This window comes from Lathamus discolor, chromosome 7 (assembly GCF_037157495.1).
Source record: "Lathamus discolor isolate bLatDis1 chromosome 7, bLatDis1.hap1, whole genome shotgun sequence".
Classification (NCBI taxonomy): domain Eukaryota; kingdom Metazoa; phylum Chordata; class Aves; order Psittaciformes; family Psittacidae; genus Lathamus; species Lathamus discolor.
In genome coordinates, this window is record NC_088890.1 from 9724346 (window position 1) to 9747828 (window position 23483).

The 23483-nt window shown below is 48.5% G+C and overlaps 1 protein-coding gene and 1 long non-coding RNA gene across 2 annotated transcripts; one reads left to right on the plus strand and one right to left on the minus strand.

The window, feature by feature from the left end:
• Positions 1 to 281: 281 nt before the first annotated feature.
• On the minus strand, positions 282 to 4997 carry CAV3 (caveolin 3). The gene is made up of 2 exons (XM_065687592.1): positions 4793 to 4997; positions 282 to 2092 (listed from the first exon to the last, which is right to left on the minus strand). The coding sequence occupies exons 1-2, from the start codon at positions 4904 to 4906 to the stop codon at positions 1751 to 1753; spliced, it is 456 nt and encodes a 151-aa protein (XP_065543664.1). The 5' UTR covers positions 4907 to 4997; the 3' UTR covers positions 282 to 1750.
• On the plus strand, positions 3094 to 22870 carry LOC136018389 (uncharacterized). The gene is made up of 3 exons (XR_010614378.1): positions 3094 to 3117; positions 3506 to 3550; positions 22164 to 22870. It is a non-coding gene; the product is annotated as an uncharacterized LOC136018389 (long non-coding RNA).
• The last annotated feature ends 613 nt before the right edge of the window (positions 22871 to 23483 follow it).

Below are 23483 nucleotides of genomic sequence, written 5' to 3' on the forward strand. Positions count from 1 at the left end.
CTCTCTGGCTGAGTGATGCTTCAGCCCACGGCCAGGCTCCTGCAGCATCCCCAGGCTGCAGTGGGATGGGGATGGGGAGCAGCTCCAGGTTTGTTGCAGTGGAAGGGTATCAGATGTGCTGCAAAAAGACTTTTATAGGGGTCAGAAGCAAAATAGAGGTGCTGACACGTGGGCCCATGCATCACAGCAGTGGGGAGACCAGGATTTCAGAGGTTTGTTGGTTTCTGGCTGTGAACTACTAGAAAAAACCCTAAAAAATTAAAAAGAATATAATCCCAGTATTGTTTTTAATTCTTTTATTCCCACAAAAAGCTTTAAAAAACACTCATGATAAAAGTGGTTTTGGAGACTTTTTTCTCCATACAAATATATCACTACATCCCTCTTGAGGCCCGGTGTTGCTAGACCATGGGCGCTATATTGCTATGGAATAATGCAGTCCGCGATCCCAAGCCATTGGACAAGCACCAGAAGAAAATCTGGCTCTTTCTTGTCCTTGGCATGGCACTAGAAGAGACTTTGGCTCCAAGTCTTTGTTGGAAGCCAAGTGAAAAAAGCACATGAATACAATTGAGAATAACCTCTGAACAACGGGACCTCCTGGGCCCTGATTCAGCAAAGCACTTAAGGCCAGAGCCAAAGAAGCGTTTGAGTGCCTCAGAGTTAAATGTACGGTTCATGGACAATGGACTAAACAGATTAATTGACAGGGGAGGACATAGCTCCAACTGGACTTTTTCCCCCTCATCCCTGTGTTTTCACTGAACCAGAGCAGCTGGGTGCAGGCAATGTCCTGGAGGAGGCTCCTTCCTCTGCTGCGTTTGCTGTGTCAGATAAATGCACTGCTGCAGGCTAGAGCTTACCCAACACCAAAGTAATCACGTCGTACTTTAGCTGAGAACCAAGCTAAAGCCTGAAGCCAAGCTTGTCGTGTCTCATGCTAAGTTACCAAGAGCCACTTGTTCTTCTTGCTCCCCACAGTGCTGCCTGTTTGCCCCCTCAGCAGCCCCGGTGCTGCCCACATGGTTCAACAATCCTACTACAGAGCATAGTGATGCCCTCAGATTAAGTTGCGAGCATCAAACTGCCACAAATGGTTTTGCCATTGCCGGTGGCCCAGGCACATGCTTCCAGAAGGCAGACACAACATTTCATGCACTAATTGATCTGATTTCAAAGCTTTGCTGAAATGTAAGCACACATGAAAAAGAAGGTTTGTTTTCACTATTCTATCCTGAAAACTTTTCTGCAGCGTAATTTAATACAGAAGCTTCCACAACAGCAATTATTTGCAGCAAATAATAATCCATATGCAAGTATTTCTCTTAGTGTCGTGCTAGACCGAAGGGATGGAGAAGCAGGCAGGGTTTGGTCTGTTGTCCCTCAGCATCTCTGCACCATGGCTTCTTGTTGCAGCCCAGGGCTGTGGTCCAGGAGATGCTGCTGTCCTTCCCATGGGAACAGGGTGCAATGCAGGGGGGCCTGGAGGGCCGAGGGCTCTCACTGAGCCTTGTTGGGCTTCTCCTCTCCTGAAACTGCTGGCTTTGGGATAGAGCAATGGGCAGCCCAGCATGCTTCTGAATGCAGGGAGCATCCCTCACTGCCAGTTCTGCTGCAGGGCCTGGCAGCACTGCGCAGGTCCCTGTGCATGGATGTCCATGTGCCCGAGGGCAGGGCACACTGCAGGAGCCAGGGAATCCTATGTAGAGGGGTGGATGTGCAAGGGGCTGGGTACTGCGGCTGCAGGGACCTAGATCTCCTTCCGGACAGCAACTCTGATGTTGCTGCAGATCTTGGAGAGTGCCTCAAAGAATGGGTCGCAGAAAGTGTGGATGCACAGGGAGTAGATTCGGCTGACGCACTGGATCTCTATCAGGTAGCTCTTGATGCAGGGCACCACCGCCCAGATGTGGCAGAACGAGATGAGGGCAAAAAGGAAGCCCCAGATGACGGCCAGGGGGATGCCCAGGATGGCAGAGAGCAGCCGGTAGCACCAGTACTTGCTGACGGTGAAGGTGGTGTAGCTGGCTTTCCAGACTCCGTCAAAGCTGTATGTTCCCACAGGCTCAGCTATCACATCCTCAAAATCCACCTGGAGGAAAGAGTACAGAGGTAAAGGAGGTTTGGGGAACAAAACCTCAAGGCTGCAGTGCAAGGATGAGGATCCATTGCAACATCAGAGCACAACCTGAATGAAGGGGGCTGGGGAGAGCAAGGGCTGTGCTGGGGGGATGGATGCTCTAAACCAGGCATGACCACTCAGGACAAATTCCCTGGTCCCAAACCCTGAGCTGTGGATGCTGCTTCCAGGCACAAGCCTGCCAAACGGGAGCTGCGCATGGGAGTGTTTATTCCAGAGGAAGCCAGAGCCCATTCCTACCCTTTTTTAGCATTCAGGCACATGGGCTGCCTGCTCAGCCAGAAGGTGGCTTGTGCTGATAAAAATCCAACAGCCCTCTTAATTTGTGATATATTAGTTTATATATGCAAGGGCAAAGTGCTCTGTTCTGTCTGTCTGTGTTCCTTCTGCAGAGGGAGAGAGATCAGCTGGGCCATGCCCTTACAGGGATAGTGCTGTTGTGTGCAGGTACTGGGAGTGTCTCTGAATGATAAATGCTTTCAAAAAGCCTCTGACCTGCGTGTAAAGATCTCGTTTCATGTGGTGTAACTGATTTCTAGGGAATATGTGAGCCATGCTATTTGTTGTGAAAAACAGCATGGCATTTCCTTGGGATGCTAACGTGCCTGTCTGTACATTTATGTTAAATGGCAATCTCCACTCAGGTTTTGATCATGAAATCGTTCTGCATCATCTTTAATTTCCTAGAGTGGGCAGGAGGGAGAAAGCATTGATATGGATAAAGAATCAGCAGCCAAGTCTCCTGGTGCTGGGCTGCCTGGGAAAGCCCTGCTGCAGGGGCTGGGACTGAGCTGCCAGCTGCCTGCGGAGCTAATCAGGGCTCAATTAATGAAGAGAGCACCAGGCTATAAGAGAAGAGTCTCGGGATTGCTGTTTCCTTTGCTCACAGTGCTCCAGGAGGGTCTGGAGGACTCGTGAAGGCAGAGTGCTGGATCCCAAGCTGAACCTAGGCACTGCCCTGATGCCCTTACGTGCAGGTACTGCTCTGTTGTTTTATACTTTGCCTCGGAGGAGCCTTTTAAAGCTCTGCAAAGCCTTTGTGACCAGTAATGTGGTCTCAGATTCTGGCTGTCGTCCTGTAATGCTCAGGATGTGTCTATCTATGGCCACCTGAACTCTCCGGCCTTAACCTTCAGCTTTAGGACTCTGCTCCTCTCCTTACTTCCACTGGATGCCTTTCTACTTGCTATGCTTTAGGAGCATTATATGGCTTCATGTACAGGGTGTTTCTGAGTGTGTTGTTGCCCCCAGGAGAATAGGGAGGCTTTGGCTTTCCCGGCAGCAGCCATGGGGTGAGCTGTGCTCCCTATCCTGGGGCTGGCTCTGCCCCACGTCCCCAGCTTTATCGGTTGTGCTATTTTTAAGGTGGGAGGAATGCTATGGAAGCTGATGGAGCATCAGCGTGGCCATGTGAGTGTGTGAACTTGGAAATCCTTTACAGGCTTTTGGGGATCCCTGAGTGGGAACAGGCAGAGTTGGGGGAATGGGGTTGGTGTGAAGGGTTAGCAATGGTCTGGAAGGTGCTACTGTTACCCCCGGTAATGGCTGGGGAGCAGGTAGGTTTGCTCCTGGGTGCTGCTGGGCATGGGGTCCCATTGGGCTGAAGGCTGTCCCAGTCCTCACCAGCACGGCCGGTGGCAGGGTGCAGCCCCGCGCCTCTCTAAACATGGGCTAAGGCTGATGAGACACTGGCATGGTGTGACACAGATGTGGGACACGCTGCTGGGAGCATGCTTGAGATAGCGAGGTGCCTGGCAGCTGTCACAGCCATGTCTCGCTGTGCCGGAAGGGTGCCCATCTATGGCTGTCACTGTCAGCTCATCCCAGAGGGCTTTGAATTTGACGTGGGGTTTAGCTGTAATAGTGTTTTAATGCATAAATGCAAGCTTACATTTCATCTGTGTAATTAGGTTCATGGCATGTTACAAAGCCTTTGTGAGCAGGCTCAGTGCATGCTGTCCCTTCTAGCACGTCATCCACTCTGGTCTCTCAAATACAGTTTGATCAAAACCTTTCCACCTCCTCCTGTTCTCCTTTGGTCCGAACTTATCTTTGGCATAACACTAACAAAGCTTAGCGCAATTGTGTTTCAGTGGTGAGCATTCTGGAAAAGGTTTCCCTGTTCAGCTAGACTGAGAATTCCTCTTGATCAAAAATAGACAGGAGGAGGCTTGCTGCACCCGGCTGCTGCTGTGGGGGAAAACAATCTTCACAGCAGGAGAGCACGTATCAAAACGGTGCTCACACAGTCAGGTCCTAAAGATTAGGAGGTTTTTCCTCAGGTTCCCTTTAGGTGAATGATGTGGGCTGACCCTGTTTATTTTTTGACTTCCCACTTACTGGTACAAAGGAAGGCGTCTCCCAAAGTATAAGGCTACAGCCTGTGAAGTTGGAGAGAGCATTCAGGGAACAGGGAATACTGCATTAATTGGAGTCATCAAGCCGGCATCTGCCTGCCCCTGACAGCAGCAGGTATGTGGCTTCTGGTCGGTTACCTCCCTGTTATCCAAGGTAACCACCTCTTGAGGCACTTGTACTGGGGAATTGCAGCCCTGGCTGAGGCCAAGCCAAATACAAAATGTTAATACCAGTACACTGACTGCATTGAGGATGCAGTGATGCCTCTAAAACACGGCGCTGAGAAAGTCCTACCTTTACAACGTCCTCGTTTATATGCTTTGGGTCTCTGTTCACCAGGTCGATCTCCTTGGTGTGCTGGTCCTTGATGATGATCCTCTCCTCTAGGTCGGTCTGCTCCTCGGCCATGGCTGCTCTGCTGCCAGCGTGGAGGGTCACAGCAGAGGGAATGGGGCTCTGCGGTAGGAGGACCGGGGCAGGACGCGGTGTGGAGGCACCGGCCCCCCTGCCCGCAGCAGCTGCCCCTGGCACCGCTCCAGGCTAAAATTAATGTCCTGCCTCCCGAGGCCGCCCCAAGTGTCCCTTAAAGGGGCTTTGCTGGGGACAGCCCCTGCGCTGTCACTTCTGGGGGTACCTGTATAGGTGGCACCCTCAGGGCAGGGTGATGCAGGGGGGGCATGCACCCCCAGCAATGCTGGTGGGATTTGCCCCTCGTGTGGGGTGGCAGCATGGAAGAAATGATGCCCAAACTGGGGCAAAAGTCCTCAAAAGCCTGAGAGAAATGGTTGTTTACAAGGGAAATTATTGTTTACTGATCTCTAAAGGAAGAGCTTCAGGGGAGATGGGAATCACATCTATAAATATCACCCGGAGAAGCCACATTGTCCTGGGACAGCCAGCAGGCTTTGGGGTCCCTGCGGGAGTCCAGAAGCAGCTCATGGGATTGGTTTGGACTCCTTCAGTTCCAGCTCTTTCATACAGAGAAACTCAAGGAATCCTACAAGACCAACTCACAGGTCTACAACAGTCAGAGTATTTCCTCAATGGACCCTGGGTACAGTGACATTTAGTGTATTAATGAAGTTTTATTTAACTCGTGCTGTATTTTGATAATGCTCATCAATCTCGTCAGTGCTCTCTTAGGTCTTGTTGAGTGAAGATTTGTTTAAAGCAAATAGTTTTGTAGGAAAAGAACCAAACAAACCAACCCCAAACCAAAACAACCAACCACCATCAAACCACCCGCCCAAAGCTTCTGGCCACGCAGTTGTTTATGGGCACTTTCATGTGAAGTAGTGTTGGGATAACCGGCCTCTGCTCTTCCCTCGTGTGCCGCTTTGGTTACGGCTGCTCTGAGCAGTCTCCATGCAGTGCTGGCGATGGTTGGTGACAACGGTCTGTGCGATAGGGGTGACACAGAAGGTGGTTGTGACTTACTCCTAGGTCAGCACCACACACTGCAGCATTTGGGGGCAAAACCTCTTTGGTGGGCACTGTATATGAACCTCCATTAATGCTGAGCGTTCAAGAGATGCACGTGTCTGAGCTGTTCTTGAGCCTCATTTTGTTTCTGTTTCACATGTGAAATTGCAAAGATGTGTGTGGTACCTCCAGCTGGGAAGTGCTTTGGGGTTTGTGGTTGGGATGGAACATTGCAGCTGGCAAATGACACCAGCATCGCTTTGTGGAAGCAGAGCAGGAGGGAGCACCCAAAGGAGCCTTGCTGACGGCCCACAGGCAGATCCAGGTCAGGTGCTGCTGTGGGTGCGTCCTTTTCCCTTCCTTCTCCTGGGCATGCCTTCTGTGCTGGTACAATACAGCAGAACTATGAAGGGGTAGAGAGGAAAGGATGTATGGCTCATTTCCCTCCTTATCTCAGGTACCCCTACTTCCAGCTCATTGGAGGTATGTGAAGCTGGGTCCGAATACCCTCAAGCTTCTGGAGCTTAATCCTTCAGTGCCAAGTTATCATGATAAGCTTGGGTTTATTCTGGGCTGCACAGTCTGGTCTAGGAATGCTTATTTGGATGGGGAAACATTGCCTGGGTAGCTCTAACATCAAGAAATAGTATTTCTTTGTGGACCTGAGTGGAAAAACCCAGAAGGGTGCAGTGTCCTGCTTGAGTCTCTGCCAGTGAAGTGAAATTGGGAAGCAAACCTAAGTCTGAAGTGGACCTTGATGTAAAAAAAAAAAAAAAAAACAAACCAAAAATTTCTGGGCACAAATTGTATATCATTATTGGAAGATGTAATTTCTAGAATGCCTTTTTAAAGGACTGTTACAGCAGGAAGCAAACAGCTACCGTGGAATCTGAATTGTCAGGTAAAAGCCTTCACGTATTGCAAGTCACCACCTGTAAAGTGGTGAAAGGAGTGAAGACTTTGGGGCTTTGAGTAGTCTGGTCTACTGAAAGGTGTTGCTGTCTGTGGCGGAAGGTTGGAACTGGATGAGCTGTAAAGGCCCTTCCAACCCAAACCATGTGCTTCTGTGGTTGAGGAGGAGGGATCAGTGTCCTGGAGATGTCTATACAACTGTTGAGCATGGAAGAGGCCGCTTCAGAGCTAATGTGTTCAGCTGGCACGGCAGGGAGGTATTTTAACAGCAAAAGGCTGCCGCCTTCTAAAACCGTCAGTGCTGACTTTATCAAACCTTTGTGGCTTGGTGCCTGGAGCTTTCAGTTTTGTTCCAGCCCTTTGAGTTGATATAATACAGTGCAAAAATGGGATTGTGTTCTTTCATTTGGCTGAGGTGTTGCGTGTCTCTCGGAGATGTTCATTTTTCCTGAGAACTTGTGATGGTGGGAGCCTGGCTGAACATTACTGCAGGTTGAAGGCTGCCAGACTCCTGTAACTCCTGCTCAAGGTGTTTTTTCAGGAGTCAGGATGGTACCTCAGGCTGCAGACTGTTTTCTTGGGATTTCTGCTCTAGTGAAAGAAGACGTGGTGATGCCCTGGTTTATGGCACATCCACGGCTAAAGCTGTGATGACTGCATCTTGTCCGAGACATCCCCGACTCCTCCTGTAGGGAGAGAAAGGGCAGAACTGGGGGTGGGAAAGTAACCATACAAACCCGTGGGGTACTGCAAAAGTAAAGGAGGCACCTACGGAGAAGGGATGAACTCTGTGAAGGTTTGAGCATGGAGGTGTGGGTTTAAATCTGGGTGGGTTGCTTCTGGAGGTGAGTGTCCATCACTGACCCTGTCCTGGCTGTGCTTCTCCAGGAGAAAGAATGCTGGAAAACCCTTCAGCAGCACCAGTTCCCTGTCCCTGGGTCTCACTGGTGACTTGAGCCAGGGTGGCTCTGCTTGGTCCTATTCCTCTGCCTTCCTGCTGGATTAACAGGCACAGCTGCAGTGCTAAGAGGCACCTGCAGGCAGTGAGCTGCTGCTGGTGGTGATAAAAAGTGCCAAGAGCTGGCTGCGTGTAAAAGTACCTGGAACTTGGCTCAATACAAGCTGCCTGTTGGTCTCTGCCCCTCAGTGGGGCTTTCAGACCCACATTTGGTGACCCAGCCCTCTGCCCTTAAGACCAGCACTGGCTCAGCAGCAGCAAGAGCCCAAACCCAGCATGGGCTGGTGTTGCCAGTAAAAACTCCATGCTCCAAAGCTTAAGTCCTGCTCTGTCACAGCTGAATTCCTCTCTATCAAAGTTCTGTAGCACCACTGCTGCCATGGCTGAGCACTTCAAAATAGACTGTGCAGGGTGGTTTTGCAAGGTAAGCTGGTTTCCCCTTATCCCGAGCTGAAGGCACATAACACTACTGTGAGCGGAGGCGGTGTGCGTGAGTAACAGCACTCTGATGAAGAGCAGCACTCGCTTGGCTGGTGCCCAGCACCCAATTTAGGAGCCACAGCTGCTCCTGGCAGTGCTGTCCCCTGACAGACGGAGCAGCACTACACAAGGTATTTGTTCTGCTGCATTTTCCTCCACCCATCCCTCTGGAAGGCTTTACACCAGGACAGGGGTTGCTGTCCCCATGGTCAGGGAGGGCTCAGCCGGCTGGCCTGAGCCCCAGGGCTGTGGAGGGGATGGCAGCACAGTTGGGGGGTGCCACACGCACTTACCCCGCTTTGTTGGGCCCTGCCCATCTCTGGTGTGGGATTTCTAACAGCGTGAGTCACTTGCTGTCTTTAGGCTTGGGCTGGTCCTTGCTGTCTGCACCGAGGCATGCGGCTTTGGTGTCCCAGGCGTGGGAGTAGGAGAATGTGGACCCATGTAGTGGCTAATGTGCAGTTAGTAAGAGTCAAGTAGCAAGGAGAGAGAGGAGGAATATTCTGTTGCACCACAGATGCTATAAATAAATGCATTTCTGAGTACTTTAAGACTGTGAATGGGACACAATGTAAAAGCTGCTGGTGTGCAGAGGCTGCAGTGGGCTAACTGTAATATCAGTTTGTTAGTAACTGATAACAACCAGAAGTTTAATTGCTAAGTACAGGTGATAAAACAATAGCAATTTCAGCAGTTATGCATGCTCCCCTGAGGATGGTTATAGATACGTGTTGAAAGAATTTGCTGGCCATGCCTTGTCCTGTGGAGACCTTTTCCCAACCTGGTGATGCAAGAGATGCCAATAGACATTAATTTCTTGGCAGTACCCTTCACTAGTGCCAACTAGTGCAATAAATTAGCCTTGGCTTTCAAAGTCCAGCTTTCATATAGCAAATGGAGTCTTCCTTCCAAATGAGGGACTTCTCCTTGCATAGGTTTTCATGCATCAGCCTACCCAGGTGAGTCCTAAGCTCCAGTTGTTCCTTTCATCCTGTGGGCGCAGCTACCCTCAGCCAGCCCTAGTCCATCTGTCCAGCATTAAGCACGAAGGAAGGGGATTTGGGAGCCCGCAGGAGGCTGGGCAGATGGAGTGTTCCTGCATACAAGAAGTACACCTGGGTGGTTTAAAACTCGGCTCTCTCCCTGGTGCAGGAATCTGGGGTCCTCATGACCAGAAGATGGTTCCTGCCCTGTTAATACTGTGTTACTGGTGGCTACTGCACTGAGAAGCCTTTTTTGTTCACTTTGCTGCCATCAGGCTTTCCTGCTGTAAGAGCAGCTCCTCTCAAAGCTTTGTGCTGCACCACTGGCAGAGGAGGAGGTACCTTATTGCTTAGGACATGTGGAAGACTCCACTGCGGCTGTTTAGCTTGGAATGTTTTTCCTATGCTCCAAGTCCTTGAAGTCTTTTTCTCTCTTAGGAAAATGGAAAGAGTTACAGGTGCTCAGAGCAGGCTGCTGCTCCCTTGCCCACTCCTCTGTATATCGCAGGTGTCTGTGGGCACATGCGGGAGTCCAAGCCCAGCTGCACTCAAAATCTTTCATCTTGAGACCGTTTGTTATAAAACCTTGTGACAAGTTTTCCGTTGCAGAAACAAATAGTTACCGTTGTGTCCCTGAGCAGCCTCAGGTGTGATTTCAAGGGAGGTATTGCTTTTTGGTAAATAAATCACAACCTGGACTGGCTGTGGGATTGAAGGATTGGTGCTGTGAACTTAGAAGCCTTCTAGGGGTCAGGTAAATAACCTGTTTGTTCCCAGCAAGTGAAATGTATTTCTCTTGAGCAGGGAAGAATAAAGCTGAAATAAAGCTCTTGGAAATCAAAGCTCCTATGAAAATAAATAGACCAGAATTGCAGTGAAGGGAACAGTAAAGAAATTGGGAGCTTTTGCTATTGAGTCCTCTGAGAGCATGCGGTTTGCTGTGGAACAGAAGACAGCCAGGTATGAAGTGATGCTGGTAAATTAAGTGTTAGGTTAAAGCAGGAGGAATGACTCTGTGTGCAAGTCCTGACCTCAGGGGCTTTTAATCCTTTGGCTCAGTGTAAAGATGAGAGCAAATGAATATTTCAGGCAACTGGAAGGTGCCACCAGATGGAAGTGAGGGTAAGAGATCAGCTCTGCCTTCAGTGCTTGGAGCAGAGCTCTCCTTTCATCCTTTTTAAAAAGGCAAAACAAAACCCTTTTAGCTCTTCTGTCTGTTGCAGGTTAAAACTCACTTTTAATGATCCATACCCTAGTGTTACTCCTTCCTGAAAACAGGAACCTACAAGTGCTGGTGGTGCTGTGTGATCCTGTCTTCGTTTTCCCTTGCACATTGCCACTGTCATGCTGCAAGTCAGAAGAAAGTCAGAGCTGGGTTTCTTTTGTGGCAGGAGAATGTGGGTGCAGGCTTGGTAGTGCTGGGGGTGAGGTCTGGTACAGGTCTGCAAACCTAGCGATGGATTTGCAGATACCTGATCCTGTCCTTGTCTTCTTTTGCTGGCTTGAAAGCACCAGTGTGGGCAGTGACTGTGTGCCATCTGAAGCTTGCACCCTGCAGCACCTGGAGTTTCATGTATGGAAATAATTATTAAACAAGTTGGATCAAAATGCACCAGAGAAGCAAAAGCCCCAAGTAAGAAAACTGTTTAATGCATACTCTTATTGGTGAACTTGAGAGCACTTGAGGGACTTACACATGCTTCCAAGTGAATGGGATGGGTCTTCTTCATCTGCCTCTGTTCCTCCTCTCCTCCCTCTGGGAGGGACTGAAAACTGAGGTTCTCTTTGATCACAAGTGGTACCTTGCCCTTTTCCTGCCTGGATGTCCTCTGTGATAGTGTGAAAGAGGAATCCAGTCTTGCTGGAGCTAATAGTGTCAGAGCCCTTGGATGAAGAGCCTTTCCCAAGACCAGTGCCTGCCTCCCTGCAAGTGACTCAGGGTCTCTTGTATTTTGGCTAGTCCTTGCTCTTCAGTCCTCAGGTGCTAATGAGTACAGAAGATACAGAGGGTAAGGGTTGAATGACATTACCTTTTCAGAGGCAGCTGGAGTAGGTGGCTGGCAAATAAAAGTTTGAGTAGAAGCTCTGCCATGTTAAATATCAATTAAAATTAAATTTCACTAAGTACAGACATTCATTTATCATTCAAGTCATCATCCTTGTTTGTTTCAAATCAAAGTGTTTTGCCCTTTAAAAGAGAAAGTCTATGGATATCAAATTCATGCCCTCTGGATACAGAACCACCTGATCTTTTTGCATTATTGTCTCTGTAAATGGTGGGAATAGGAGCTTGAAACCTTCTTCTTGGCAGGATGCAGCAGGCTGGAGCTGGAGAGTGAGTGCTTCCGGCAGGCAGGAGCTGCCACTCTGCAGATGTGAGCTGGGACTGTCCTGGTGGAAATCCTTGCCTTTATTTGTAGTGGAGCCTCACGATGTGGAGTAGGTAGGGACAGCTCAGCTGTCAGACATAGGATGTAAAGCTGCATTTCATCCTATGGGCTACAATCAAATTCTTTCTTTTGCCTTTGATCATGAACATTTATTAATTATGATCTGCATTTGAGTTATGAGATTCTCTCACTTTAGATTTATTTGTCCTGGATCTCTGGGATGTGTGGCTACTGTGTGCACACCAGCAGCAGTCGGAGCTGTTGGGTCTGGGCTGCTGGAGTGATGTGCCTGGGGGCTGGGGAGACAGGGCTGCCCTCCAGCAGGGATGCAGCAGGTCAGTGGGAGACCTGGGGAGATGGTAACACAGTAAGACACCCCAGGTACTGAAGGGTTTCTGCTTTTAATACTGTGTTTAATGATACCAGTGCACTGGGTATCAAGTGAAACATCTACAACTGCATTTCTTGTTATGCAGCTCATCAGGCACTAATTGAGCCTGCAAGTAACTGCCAGCTCTTTCCCAATTCCCTCTTAATCACATTCTTCTGGCAGTGGGCAAAGAAACGTTTAAGATGTTGAACAAATGACTGTGTCCTGATCAGATGAGAGGGAGAGCAGTCTGCTAGGTGCTGGTGGAGCTGGGACCCTTCCGCAATGACTCTGTGAGGCCTCTCTGTGGGGAATGCCCAAAGCCTTCCATCTGCAGCCTGTCTGGCCTCTGGGATGTGCTGCGTGTTGTAGGGCTGGGGTGTCTCCTGCTGCCCTGTAGGGGCTCTGGCAGCAGGGTCTCACCAGCCCCTGTCAAGCAGAGCTGCTGCTAAACAGTGCCAAGCCTGCTCTGAGGAAAAACAGCTTCAAGCAGCTCATGGGATGTTGTTCCTCTCTGCTGAAGGCATAGGACAGTTTGGGAGCGGCCCCCTTTATCTCGTATTTATATCTCCTCTTAATCTTGTCTTTTCTCTCACACCAGCTCTCTAAATTCCTGTGGATTTTCATTTTAAAATAGCCTCACTTGGCTTTTCCTTATCAAGTGAGAGTCTTTTCGTGATTTATCACTTGTGACATAGCCAGTTGGGTACTCTGATAATCAGATTTAACTAGTTGGTGTGCTGTTGATTAGAACAAGGTCCAAACCTGCCTTTGGCTATTGTTTATCCTGGTGGTGCTAGGGTTTATTTAATATAAAACCATGTAGCAGTAGAATAATGCTTTCCCTTTCAGCAAAGAGAAACACAGCTTCAAGCTGCAAAGAACAGGAGCCAGGTAATGAGTGGAGGCACTGCCAGTGTACAGAAGATTGCATTAATGGCTTAAAGGAGTGTTTTGCATCAAGCTACAGTGAATGCAGTGGGAAGCCAGACAGTTAAAACTGTCTTACTGGCAAGAAAACAGACCCAAATAGGGTATTTTCAACAGAGGCTTAAGGTAAGAAGAAAGTTAATGTGTTCAGTATATGCCCTGGGGAGGGCCTGTATGAAGAGGGGCTAGCTGCTGTTCTGTGCTGAGCTCAGAGCTCAGAAGGGCTCAGCCCAAGCTCCAAAGCCTCCTGTGGAGCAGACATCCCTGTGGCCATGCTAAGCACAGGGATTTGCAGCTTGCAAACCCGGGTGGGTTCAGAAGCCAGCCAGGCAAGCTCAATGTGCTCTCCTGTGGGAGCTGCTCTCCCTGGGCAGAGCCGGAGCCCAGCGAGCCCTTGCAGGCACAGGGATGGCAGGACAGGTTCTACCCCAGTTACGTTGTTCTCTCCTGATCTCAGCCTGTCCTGGGTGCAGGGGCCAGCAACCTTCTCCACCAGCACCTTTCTGCTGCCAATGAATCCCATGAGGAGCCAGGCTGTTGGGATGTGGCAGAGGTGAGGCTGGGAGCAGATGCCCTGCTGCTTTATCAGTATATTTTTAGGAATGGCTAATTCTGCTATCCCCTGTATTGTTCAGCTTCGCTGCGCAGCACCTATTGCCAAAATTATACACAGCTCAACCAGAGCAGCACTTGTGAAAGTAAACAAGTGCTTCCGTGACAGCCCAGGGCAGCTGTTTCGGCAGGAGCTGGCTCACTGCTGGTGTAAGTGGTGTTCAGGGACGGCAAGGCCAAGTCGCGCTCATGTTTCCAGCCCCATCAGTTAAAGCAGGAGTGTTCAGCGGGTGTGCATGTAGGAGAGCTGGGGTCAGCACCGCCTGCCTTGTGAGCCTTGATGCTCACAATGATGGTGATGATGATGATGATGGAGCTTGGCTGCAGTGGCCAGCTCCCATTGTTGATAGACCTGGGGTCCTTCCTCATCCTGCAGCCCTGAGCTGCTGCAGTGCAGAGGAGCCCCCGTTGTGCTGTAGGGACAGACCATAAATACACTTCTGGCTGTGCCCCTTCATGAGCACGGGCTATGCTGCAGCAGCAGGAGCACAGTGACTCTCCCGGGCTCCATGGAAGAGAGTGGGAGAACAGAACAGTGGCACCTTTCCCTGTAGCCTGTCCTCTTGTTACATACTCCTGTGTAAAAGAGGGAACATGGTTTAAGGACAGGGGCTTAGAAGCCCAGTCTTTCTTTGAAAGCACAAAGGCTAAGTTGGGCTTTGAGTAAAACACTGCATGAAGTGTTTGTGTGAGGCAACCAGCGCTGGAGTGCAGAGAGCAATGCCTTTTACCACTCATAAATAAGAAAAGATGATGCTCTTAGGATGATGTCATGGCAAAGATACGGAGAGGGATTTTTGCAGTGTTGATCAATATTTCTTGCCTGTGCCATGTCCAGGAGGCTCCTAATGCCTACGGATAAAATCCTTTCAAGCCCTCAAGGGTGGGTGGTGGGGGGTGTGTGTGTGTTAACCTCTTAATAACCCAGTGCAGAATATAGATGCCTATTTCTAGCACTGTGAGCTTTGCATGTGAAAGGTTTCAGCTGCTCTTCCCTGCCCTGTTCTTGTTCTGATCTATTGTGTCACTCCTCTGTCTGGCAGTGGCTGTCTAAAAGCTAAGTACTGGTGTGGACTAAGGCTCCAATGTAACTGCTGACCATTTTCCCCCAATACCAGCAATTTTAGAACTAAGTTTGATGGTCAAGCAGTGTTCCTGTGGCACCAGTGGGATGGCTGGCAGGGTTTGGGGGGCTCCCTGCAGGTAGCATAAGCCCTAAAGTGACAGTGGGGTTACTTTAAGCCAGAAGAAAAGATGACAAGCTTGTGAACACCTAATATCCCAGCTTAGCATGCTGTGGCAGCTGCTGAAAAACAGTGCTAAAGAGATAGCAAATATAGTAACATGAAAAGAGAGTTTACCATCTCCCTGTCCTCCGGGTGAATGTTTCATCTATAGCATTGCACGTGGCAGTGTGCAACTAGAAAAATGCTGCCTGCTCAGATAGAGTGTGTATAAAACCAGTGGCCAAGGTTTGTAGGCTCTGAGTGATCTCTCAACCCTTAAAGTCTTCCTCAAAAGTGCCTTTCTGTTCCACAACAGATCAGACTGTCAGGAATGGGTTGGTGTTTGATTGTGCTCAGGACCAAGTCACTTTAATGTTCCCTCCTGGCCTTTAGCAGGATAATATATATACTGGGCTTCTTCACTCTTGATGCCTCATGTGGACATCTCAAGCTGGTGAGCTGTTCTCCAGGGCTGCTAACCATAGGCTGCAGCCACTGGGACAGAACTTAAACCTAAGCAACTCCTGCTGTATGGTAAGGACTCTGTGGCAAGAGAGCCAGGCACAGACCTTATGCCAAGAGACAGTGTTTTCAGAACTTCAGTATAGTTCATGACTTTACGTCTGATTTACAGCCGGGGAGATGGGCTTCTGAGCGGAAATGAAAACCCAGTGGTTATTGCTACCATGTCAGTTTTGTTCTAATTCTTTGCCCTTGATAAATGACAGCATTTACAGGTATTTTCTTCTGATCTTGCCATTTCATCCATCAGTGCTGTACGTCCTTGCAGCCTGCCCTCCAGCTTTGAAGACTCTCTAAACCCCACTGACACTTGCCTTTCCCCTTTGCTGTTGCTGGCAGTGGCATGTTGCTTCAGAAGGTACAGCCAGAGGCACGTTTGCACAGTATGGAAAATGGGACTTGGGCTCCAGAACGTGTCCCTGCAGGTAATTCCTGGGGCTGCCCCTGAAGTGTGACCACCAGTGTTGGCTGAAGAGGGTCATGGACTCCTCAGCACAGGGTGCTGCTTCCAGGCTGCCCATTCTAAGGCTTTGCTTGGCTTTAACTTTGCTTCACCAAGCCTTCCTCTGCTGAACAGAATATGATGCCTTGCAGGGCTAAGATGGATTCCAAATCCAGGTGCCTTTCTCCTATGGAGCCCCCACTGATACAAAGTCCATTTCCACCAGCAGGTACTGAATAACACTGAGAGGAAGCATTACTACTTTTTTTTTTTTTTTTTTCCCTGCTGGACCTTATTTATTGAAAGCAAAATAAATCACTGTCCTAGACAAATATTATGACATTTCATTATTCACACTAAGTGTGATAAGTGAGCTGTTTTAGGGACCATGGTACATGATTTATTTAGCTTGGATATGGATATATATCCAGCCTTTAGAGGAAGCATTGTAACTGTTTAGGAATGCGGATGCTCTCACATCCACTGGAGCATAGCCAGTACCTATTACCTGATTTGTGGTGTTTTAATGTAAACAGGGCAACCAAGGCTGTTTGTAAGATCTTATAGGAAACAGATGATTTCACCAGTGTCTAAGGAGAGCTGAAAAGTGAAAGGCATGTATCTGATCTTAAACAGAATTTCCCTTTTTCGTTTAAAGAGAAACATTCTTTGGTACATAATGTTATTGATTACTATGGTTAGGATAAAAGGAAGAAATAGAAGTAATACTCTTTGTTCCATTGCCTTTATCTTACGGAAAATTCCTGGGGATTTCAGCCTGTGGATAAGTGTGTTTTGGGGTTGAGGGAAGGCTGCAGTTGGAGCTACATCCTTCCTGGGATGTTGACAGTGCAGGTCAGGGCACTTCCCCTCATCCCACTGGCTTTACATAATGGCCATTTACATAATACATACTGGCTTTACACTGGCTGGGCACAGCTTTCCAAGGAGCCCCTCTCTCCAGGTCCCTGCTGTGGTGGGATGGGGCACAGAGCTGTCTATACCCCCGTTGGATAGAGTTGCTCCTTCTAGGACTTATTTTTGTGTCTAAGTTTAAATCTTACTTCAAGCTTCAGAGCCTGGGATGCTTTCCTCGGTCTCCAAGATGGATAGCTGCTCTATACAGCAAGTTGTACTCTATTAAAAGAAGCATTTTTAGCTGCAAGACAAAATGTTGAAGACTGGGAAAACTATAATACATTTTTCTTTGCTGTTATGAAAGAGCCAAGTCCTGTGAGGTGCTGGTGTACCTGCCATGGTTACGACCACTTGCAGTCTGTAACCCCAGCTGGGTTAGCCTATATGGTGATCTATGTGCCTGCTCAGTTTGAATGCTGAAGCCTTCCAAGAGTTAACACTTGGCTGCTTGTATTTTTGTGGGTGTTGGTTGGCCAGGGCTGTTTATGACAGCAGAAGTAAATGAGTTAATATTCATAGATGCCTCCTGACTATCTAATGTAAATCATGAATGGCTGTGACAGTGTCCCTTGTTCGAACCACAGCATGGCAGTTGCTTAGATGGGGCTGGACTATCTTTGTGCATAACTTTAGGTTTCTGAAGAGTGCTGCCACTACCTTCAGCAGTGCAAGAGCAGGTGACCAGCAGGTCGAAGGAGGTGATCCTGCCCCTCTACTCTGCTCTTGTGAGACCTCACTTGGAGTATTGTGTGCAGTTCTGGTGTCCTCAACATAGCAAGGACATGGAACTGTTGGAACAAGTCCAGAGGAGGCCACGAGGATGATCAGGGGACTGGAGCACCTCCCGTATGAAGACAGGCTGAGGAAGTTGGGGCTGTTCAGCCTGGAGAAGAGAAGGCTGCATGGAGACCTCACAGCAGCCTTCCAGTATCTGGAGGGGGCCTATAGGGATGCTGGGGAGGGACTCTTCATCAGGGACTGTAGTGACAGGACAAGGGGTAACGGGTTAAAACTTAAACAGGGGAAGTTTAGATTGGATATAAGGAGAAAATTCTTTTCTGTTAGGATGGTGAGACATTGGAATCGGTTGCCCAGGGAGGTTGTGAGTGCTCCATCCCTGGCAGTGTTCAAGGCCAGGTTGGACGAAGCCTTGGTAGAGATGGTTTAGTGTGAGGTGTCCCTGCCCATGGCAGGGGGGTTGGAACTAGATGACCTTGAGGTCCTTTACAACCCTAACTGTTCTATGATTCTATGAGTCTATGATCACAGTGATACAGCCCTTGGTGCATGCCTCTGTAATTGACACTTCATCTCTTGAGCTGTGGTGGCAGCTGGGCTATAGGGATCATCAGCAGACAAGAGGTTTCTGGGCTATTGAATCTGGACCTGAGTGGCTTTCCAGGCATCTCAAAGTGATCTTTGAGGCTGATTTCAAACCTAGAGGTTGTTATGTGAAGTGACATGAAGACAGCTATTAAAAAGCTGTACCAGTGTATGCTGGCTCTGTGGCCAGCCCACCACAGTCGCATGGCCACTGAGCACAGTGGAGTGGGTACAGATTGCCACCTAGACCCTGCCTGGGCTATGATAGGGCTGACCACCTTTGGTGTGACAAAGGATGTGGGGAGAAGGTTGGCAGCAGGGAAGGCGCAGGATGGTATAATTGCCTTTACTGTAGTGCACATCCGGCAGGTCCAATGCAGAAGAGCCATTGCTTTGTGAGGGTGTCCAAGAGGAGTGGTGATACCTGGATGTGGCTGGGTTGCAGGGATGTGGAGACATGTCCACCTTGGGGCTGCAGATCTGGAGTGGAGGCAGTGCCTGGGTGGCCCTGTCTGTGATGAGCAAGGAAGGGAGAACGGGGGTGCTTGCGGGGGCTGAAGGAGCAGCCGTGAGTGAGCCACACTGAAGTTAAGGCAAAAGGTGGCCAAAAATAGAGTGTACAAGAAAATGAGTAGACAAGGATATAATAGATGGAAGGGAAAAGTAGAAGGGAGTTTAACAAAATCCCAGCTAAGTCAGGATCAAAAGGGATTATATTTGTGCAAATCCCTCATTGGAACTGGTATCCATATGTGGAAGAAAGAAATACTGCTTTTCTCCTTCCATACACTATTTCTGGTGCTCTCTAAAGTCATGCCCCAAGACTCGCTGGTATTTCATGAAGAAAATGCTCAGTCTTTAGGGCAAGCAGTGCCAGAGTCCAGAAAAATAGATGCTGTAATAGCCATGTGATTAAATAAATGTTATTCTTTCCCTTGTTTTTATAATAAGAGGAAGAATTTGGTGAGAACTTTATCACTTTAAAGACTGACATCTTCCATCGCTTGAACTCTGTTACATAGATATGGAGAGGGGAAAGTTGCACATCCCTGAAGAAAACAAGCCAAGCATGTCAGAGCCTCCAAAGTGTCACAATGCAGCTGGTGGAGAGCTGTGCAGGGGGCCCTGTGCCTTGGTCACCTGTGCCATGGGGAGGTGATGCTATGTCTCCTTGCTGAAAGGGGCAGGTGAGTCCTTGTTCTGGCAAAGGCCAACTCAGTGAGTTGGGATTCAATAGCTCAGCTTGGTAGTAGAGAGCTGAGTAGTCCAGGGGTGTCCAAAGCCACCTCCATGGCTGAACTGCCCTTCCCGAAGAAGTGTCAGCAGGAGTCAATAGCCAGATCGACCGGCCCTTGTTGCTTGGTGGTAAAACGTAGCCTGAAGCCCTGCTGTTATTGTAGATTTGGAGCCTTTTCTCGGAAAAAGCCAAAATTGTTCGTCCTCAGGACACAGTGGTTATAAGCAGAAGGGCAACATTTTCCAGCAGTTTTTTTCCCAGACAAATATAAATACACATGTGAATATTTTGTGTGCCCATGTCTGTTTTGCCATGTTCTTGGCTGCAAGTGCCCTGCCCCACCAAAGCAGAGCAATCAAAAATCCTGTCTTGACCTTTTGAGCTCAATTTTTGCCAATGATATTGTGCGAATGCTTTGAGGACTGGTGCATGGGAGAAAGAGGTCACTTTGTCTATTTGCACATCTGTTACAAGCAAAGCAGAATATAACAGGGTTAAATGTGCTGGGGAAGAGTCGGGTGTTAGGAGGAACAGGTCCAGTGGTGAGGATGGAGGGTGGTGACAGTCCTCCCTGTTGGAGGTGGGGCTGAATGGTGATAGAGGTGTATGGCACTTGTAAAGCTGACTGTGAGCCCTCTTGCTATGCTAAGTGGGGTGGAATCCAGGTACACAACATGTGGGGAATTGTGCTTCTGAGGCTTTCTCACCGTACACTGAAGTTCCTTTTCGTTGATGACAGACACAGCTCCCGTTTTGGATGAAGGAGCAATGTCTGCTCCACACGCAAAGGATGAGAACAGCCTCTGAGCTGCATTGATCTGCAAGTGCAAAGCCAAGGCTAACAACAAATGTTAAACCTCGGGTGGGTCTTACATGGGCAGAAAATCCTTCCTTTCCCTAGCAAATGTGCTGTTAAATAAACCCAGAAGCACAGGAGGAGCAGGAAGTGTTGGTGTTCCTTTTAGGGACTGGGTGAGGCTTGTAAGTGCAGTCATGGCAGAGCTGTGCTGCTCAGGTGTGTGGTGCGAGTTCCCATCTCCAAGGTTTGCTTGCATCCTACGGAGAGCAAGTAGTGGTGCCAGGGCTGCATGGCTGCTGAGGGTCCATCTCTTTCACTTCCAGCATCTTTGCTGCATGTGCTTCCCCCTGGCTCTCCCATTATCTTTTATTATAATAAGGGTATTTGTTACTCTCCTGAGTATGTTTTTATTGCTTGGTAATCTGTGTAAAATGGCTGTAAAATGAATATAAGAACAGTAACACTCTGAGGCTTTGAGCCTAACACTGGAAGCAGAGCTGGAATCTGCTGCAATAGCTTCTGGTTTTCTCTTCAGCACTACTGGCCTTCAGACTGTCATTAAGAAGCAGAAACTTGATGGCAAAGTGTCCACGCTGGGAAATCCAGGAGAAGAAGAGGGGAAAGGTGCTAACCTGGATTACTGGGATTGGTGGTGTCCTTGCAGCATGAGAATCGGGAGGGAAATCATGGAGTGGTTTGGGTTGAGAGGTATCTTGAAGACCAACCCCCCTGCCATGGGCAGGGACACCTTCCACTAGTCCAGGTTACTCCAAGCTCTGTCCAACCTGGCCCTGAACACTGCCAGGGATGGGGCATCCACAACTCTGTCAGACCCCATTGGGCTTCCTTTTCCAACCTAGGAGGTTGCAAGAATGGCTTTGTTCCTTTAGGAAGAGTAGTATTTTGAATATGCAGAAGACCCAAGCTCTGGGTATGCTGCCAAGCTTTTCAAGGCAGTTGTTGGATTGGAGATGCTCTGAGATGAGCAATGCCTGGTAGTGAGGCTGTGCTTATTAGTGCTTAAAACAACACAGCTACAGGTCTGGGGACAGAACAACTTGTGTAGCCTGAGGTGAAGCTTAAAAAGCATTTGAACTGTCAAAAGCAGAAAAGGGCATTTGAAAACATAACACTCTGCTTTCCCAGTTACTTGTATAACTGAATCAGCTAACCCATGTGTCATCTACAGTCCAATTCTCCTTTTATAGTAAAAACAAATATTGGAGGGACTCGGGGCCAAATGCTGCTTTTTTTTTGTCAATCTACACTGTTGGCATGGTTTCCAGTGCTGCTGAGCTATCACATCTTGACCAGAGGCAGGAGGAGTGATGATGGTTTGCACCTTTTGGAGCTGGGCTGCACCACCACCACCTTCCAGGGAAGACTTTGGGCATCCTCAGCATTGTCAGTCCCCAGTGCTCAAAGCATGTTTCAAGGACATGGCTACAGCTCTTCCTTCTTTAAAATGTCATCAATGGACTATAACAAATGAGCTGATGCCAACTGCTGTGTTACATTAATCCTAAACCTAACGACTGGGCGTTTTCCACTTGGTTTAGGGAACGAAGTTGTGGTGGTGGGGAAACCAGATGTAAGCCCTCTGACTTTATGGTGAAACAGTTTAAATGAGACAGTGGTTGGTGCAGGAGTTCTAGAAATTGAGTATGTTCAGAGTAAGGACTAAGAGTTTGAACTTTCTGCTGTGTAGCACTCTTTTGAAATAGTCTTTATTCTTTAAAAGTTTTTGTAGAGTCTTTAAAGTAGTTGAAAGGAATGGTTCAGAAAGGTGACTGAAGAACAGATGTGCTCCTCAGAGCCTTCAATAAAAAAGTAAAGGCTGGCAATAGATATGCCAGCCTTAAATAGTTCATCAAATTGGAATAATTCAACTAGAACTTTGTTTTGGATCAATATAGTATGGGAGACTGTAGAGCTGGACATGGGGAATTTTGATGCTATCAAAATATTTCAAACCTTGATTTAGAAACAGTTTTCCATTTCAGAGTACAGTATTTTGTACCTTACATAATTCAAAGTGAAAAGCCTAAATATGACTGACATTTTCTTTTCCTGGAAGTCTGGAGGGCTTGTTTTAGTTCAGAAAGAAGCCAAACTTTCACGTTATGTGTTTTTCTAAACAGACATGTGGACTCAGGGTTCTGACTGGCTCCATAAATCAGGAGGGCTGCACATCCTCTAACTGTACCTGCATCCCTGAGCAATGTCAGGCATGTTACCTAAACCTCTGCAGAGGGCAGACAGCCCTGATGTGGTTATGGGTGAGAAATGCAAAACTTTCTAAACAAGGAGTATTTCAGTATAATTCTTTGAAGCATGGAGCGGATTTATGCTTTTCCTGTGGTAATTCCATGGCATTGAGGTTGCATGTAGAGAAACAAGTCGCTCAGGAGAGCTACGAGCAGAAAAAGGTTTGGTTATCATAAGCAGTACAAGGACGGTGATGCTGCCTTCCAGCAGAGTTCCGTTCCCGGACCGACAGCACCATCTAGTGAGAACGGATCCCAGAAGCATCCTCTTCTGCCCGGCCACGGCTCCGGTTTTTCTTGGGGAAAGTTGGATCTGGTGTATTTGCTTCCTGAAGAAAACAGCCAGACTTTGCCGGGGCTTCCTCACATTTCCTGAGAGCAGGCAGTGGAGCATCCCGGCTTCTGCCTGCCTGGGCAGTGGGAAGCAGATGGATGGATGTTTCAGGCTCGCTAGAAGGGGATGAAGAGAGGAGAAAGGCTGACAGCAGTACTGTGGGAATGTGCTACCTACCTTTGCCCCTTAAGAAACTGGGCTGGGTGTGCAGGTATGCAGGCAGCAAAAGAGAAGCAAGTGGCCCTGTGAAGGGCAATAATTCCAGTCTCTAACCTTCTGCAGGTGTGTCTACGTACTGTCACAGTGGATATGAGTGCTGCAGTTTGAGCTGCTCCACTGAAGCAGAGGAGCTTCTGCATCTGAGGATGGTCCTTTTAGAGGCCCCAGTATCATGGAGGTCCCCTGTTTTTGCACATTTGCCTCTGTCCCCTCACATTCCACAAGCAGGTTGTCAGAAAACATTTTCTACACCAAAAACTGCAGCAGCGGAGCAGCACAATTCCTCACCTGGCCCAGTGCTTCCAGCCCCAAGCGCCAACACAAGATGTTAATTTCTCAAGCCAATTCCAGCTGTATCCTTGCACAATGATGGAGAAAGAGTTGCTCAGGTGAGACTTTCAGCTGTATGAATTTATCTTTTGGGAAAAAAGGCATGGCTGAAAATACCAGGGAGGAGATGATACATCCTCAATCCAGAGTGCAGGCAGGGAGGGTGGCCCTCTTAGAGGGCAACCTGGGGGTTTGTTTCAGTAAAGCACTTGGAGAAAACTTGTTAATCTTTCATAGTTGGGGCTTAAAATGGAGAAAATACTTGGGTTTTGGAAAGCTGGGTGGAGCAGCTGCAGCAACTGGGAATGTCA

Bases quoted from the DNA above. Each gene is read 5' to 3' on its own strand.
- CAV3 (XM_065687592.1), bottom strand. From the start codon at position 4,906: ATGGCCGAGGAGCAGACCGACCTAGAGGAGAGGATCATCATCAAGGAC. The intron at 2,093-4,792 runs GTAGGACTTTCT...TCTTTCCTCCAG, and splicing joins TAAACGAGGACGTTGTAAAG to GTGGATTTTGAGGATGTGAT.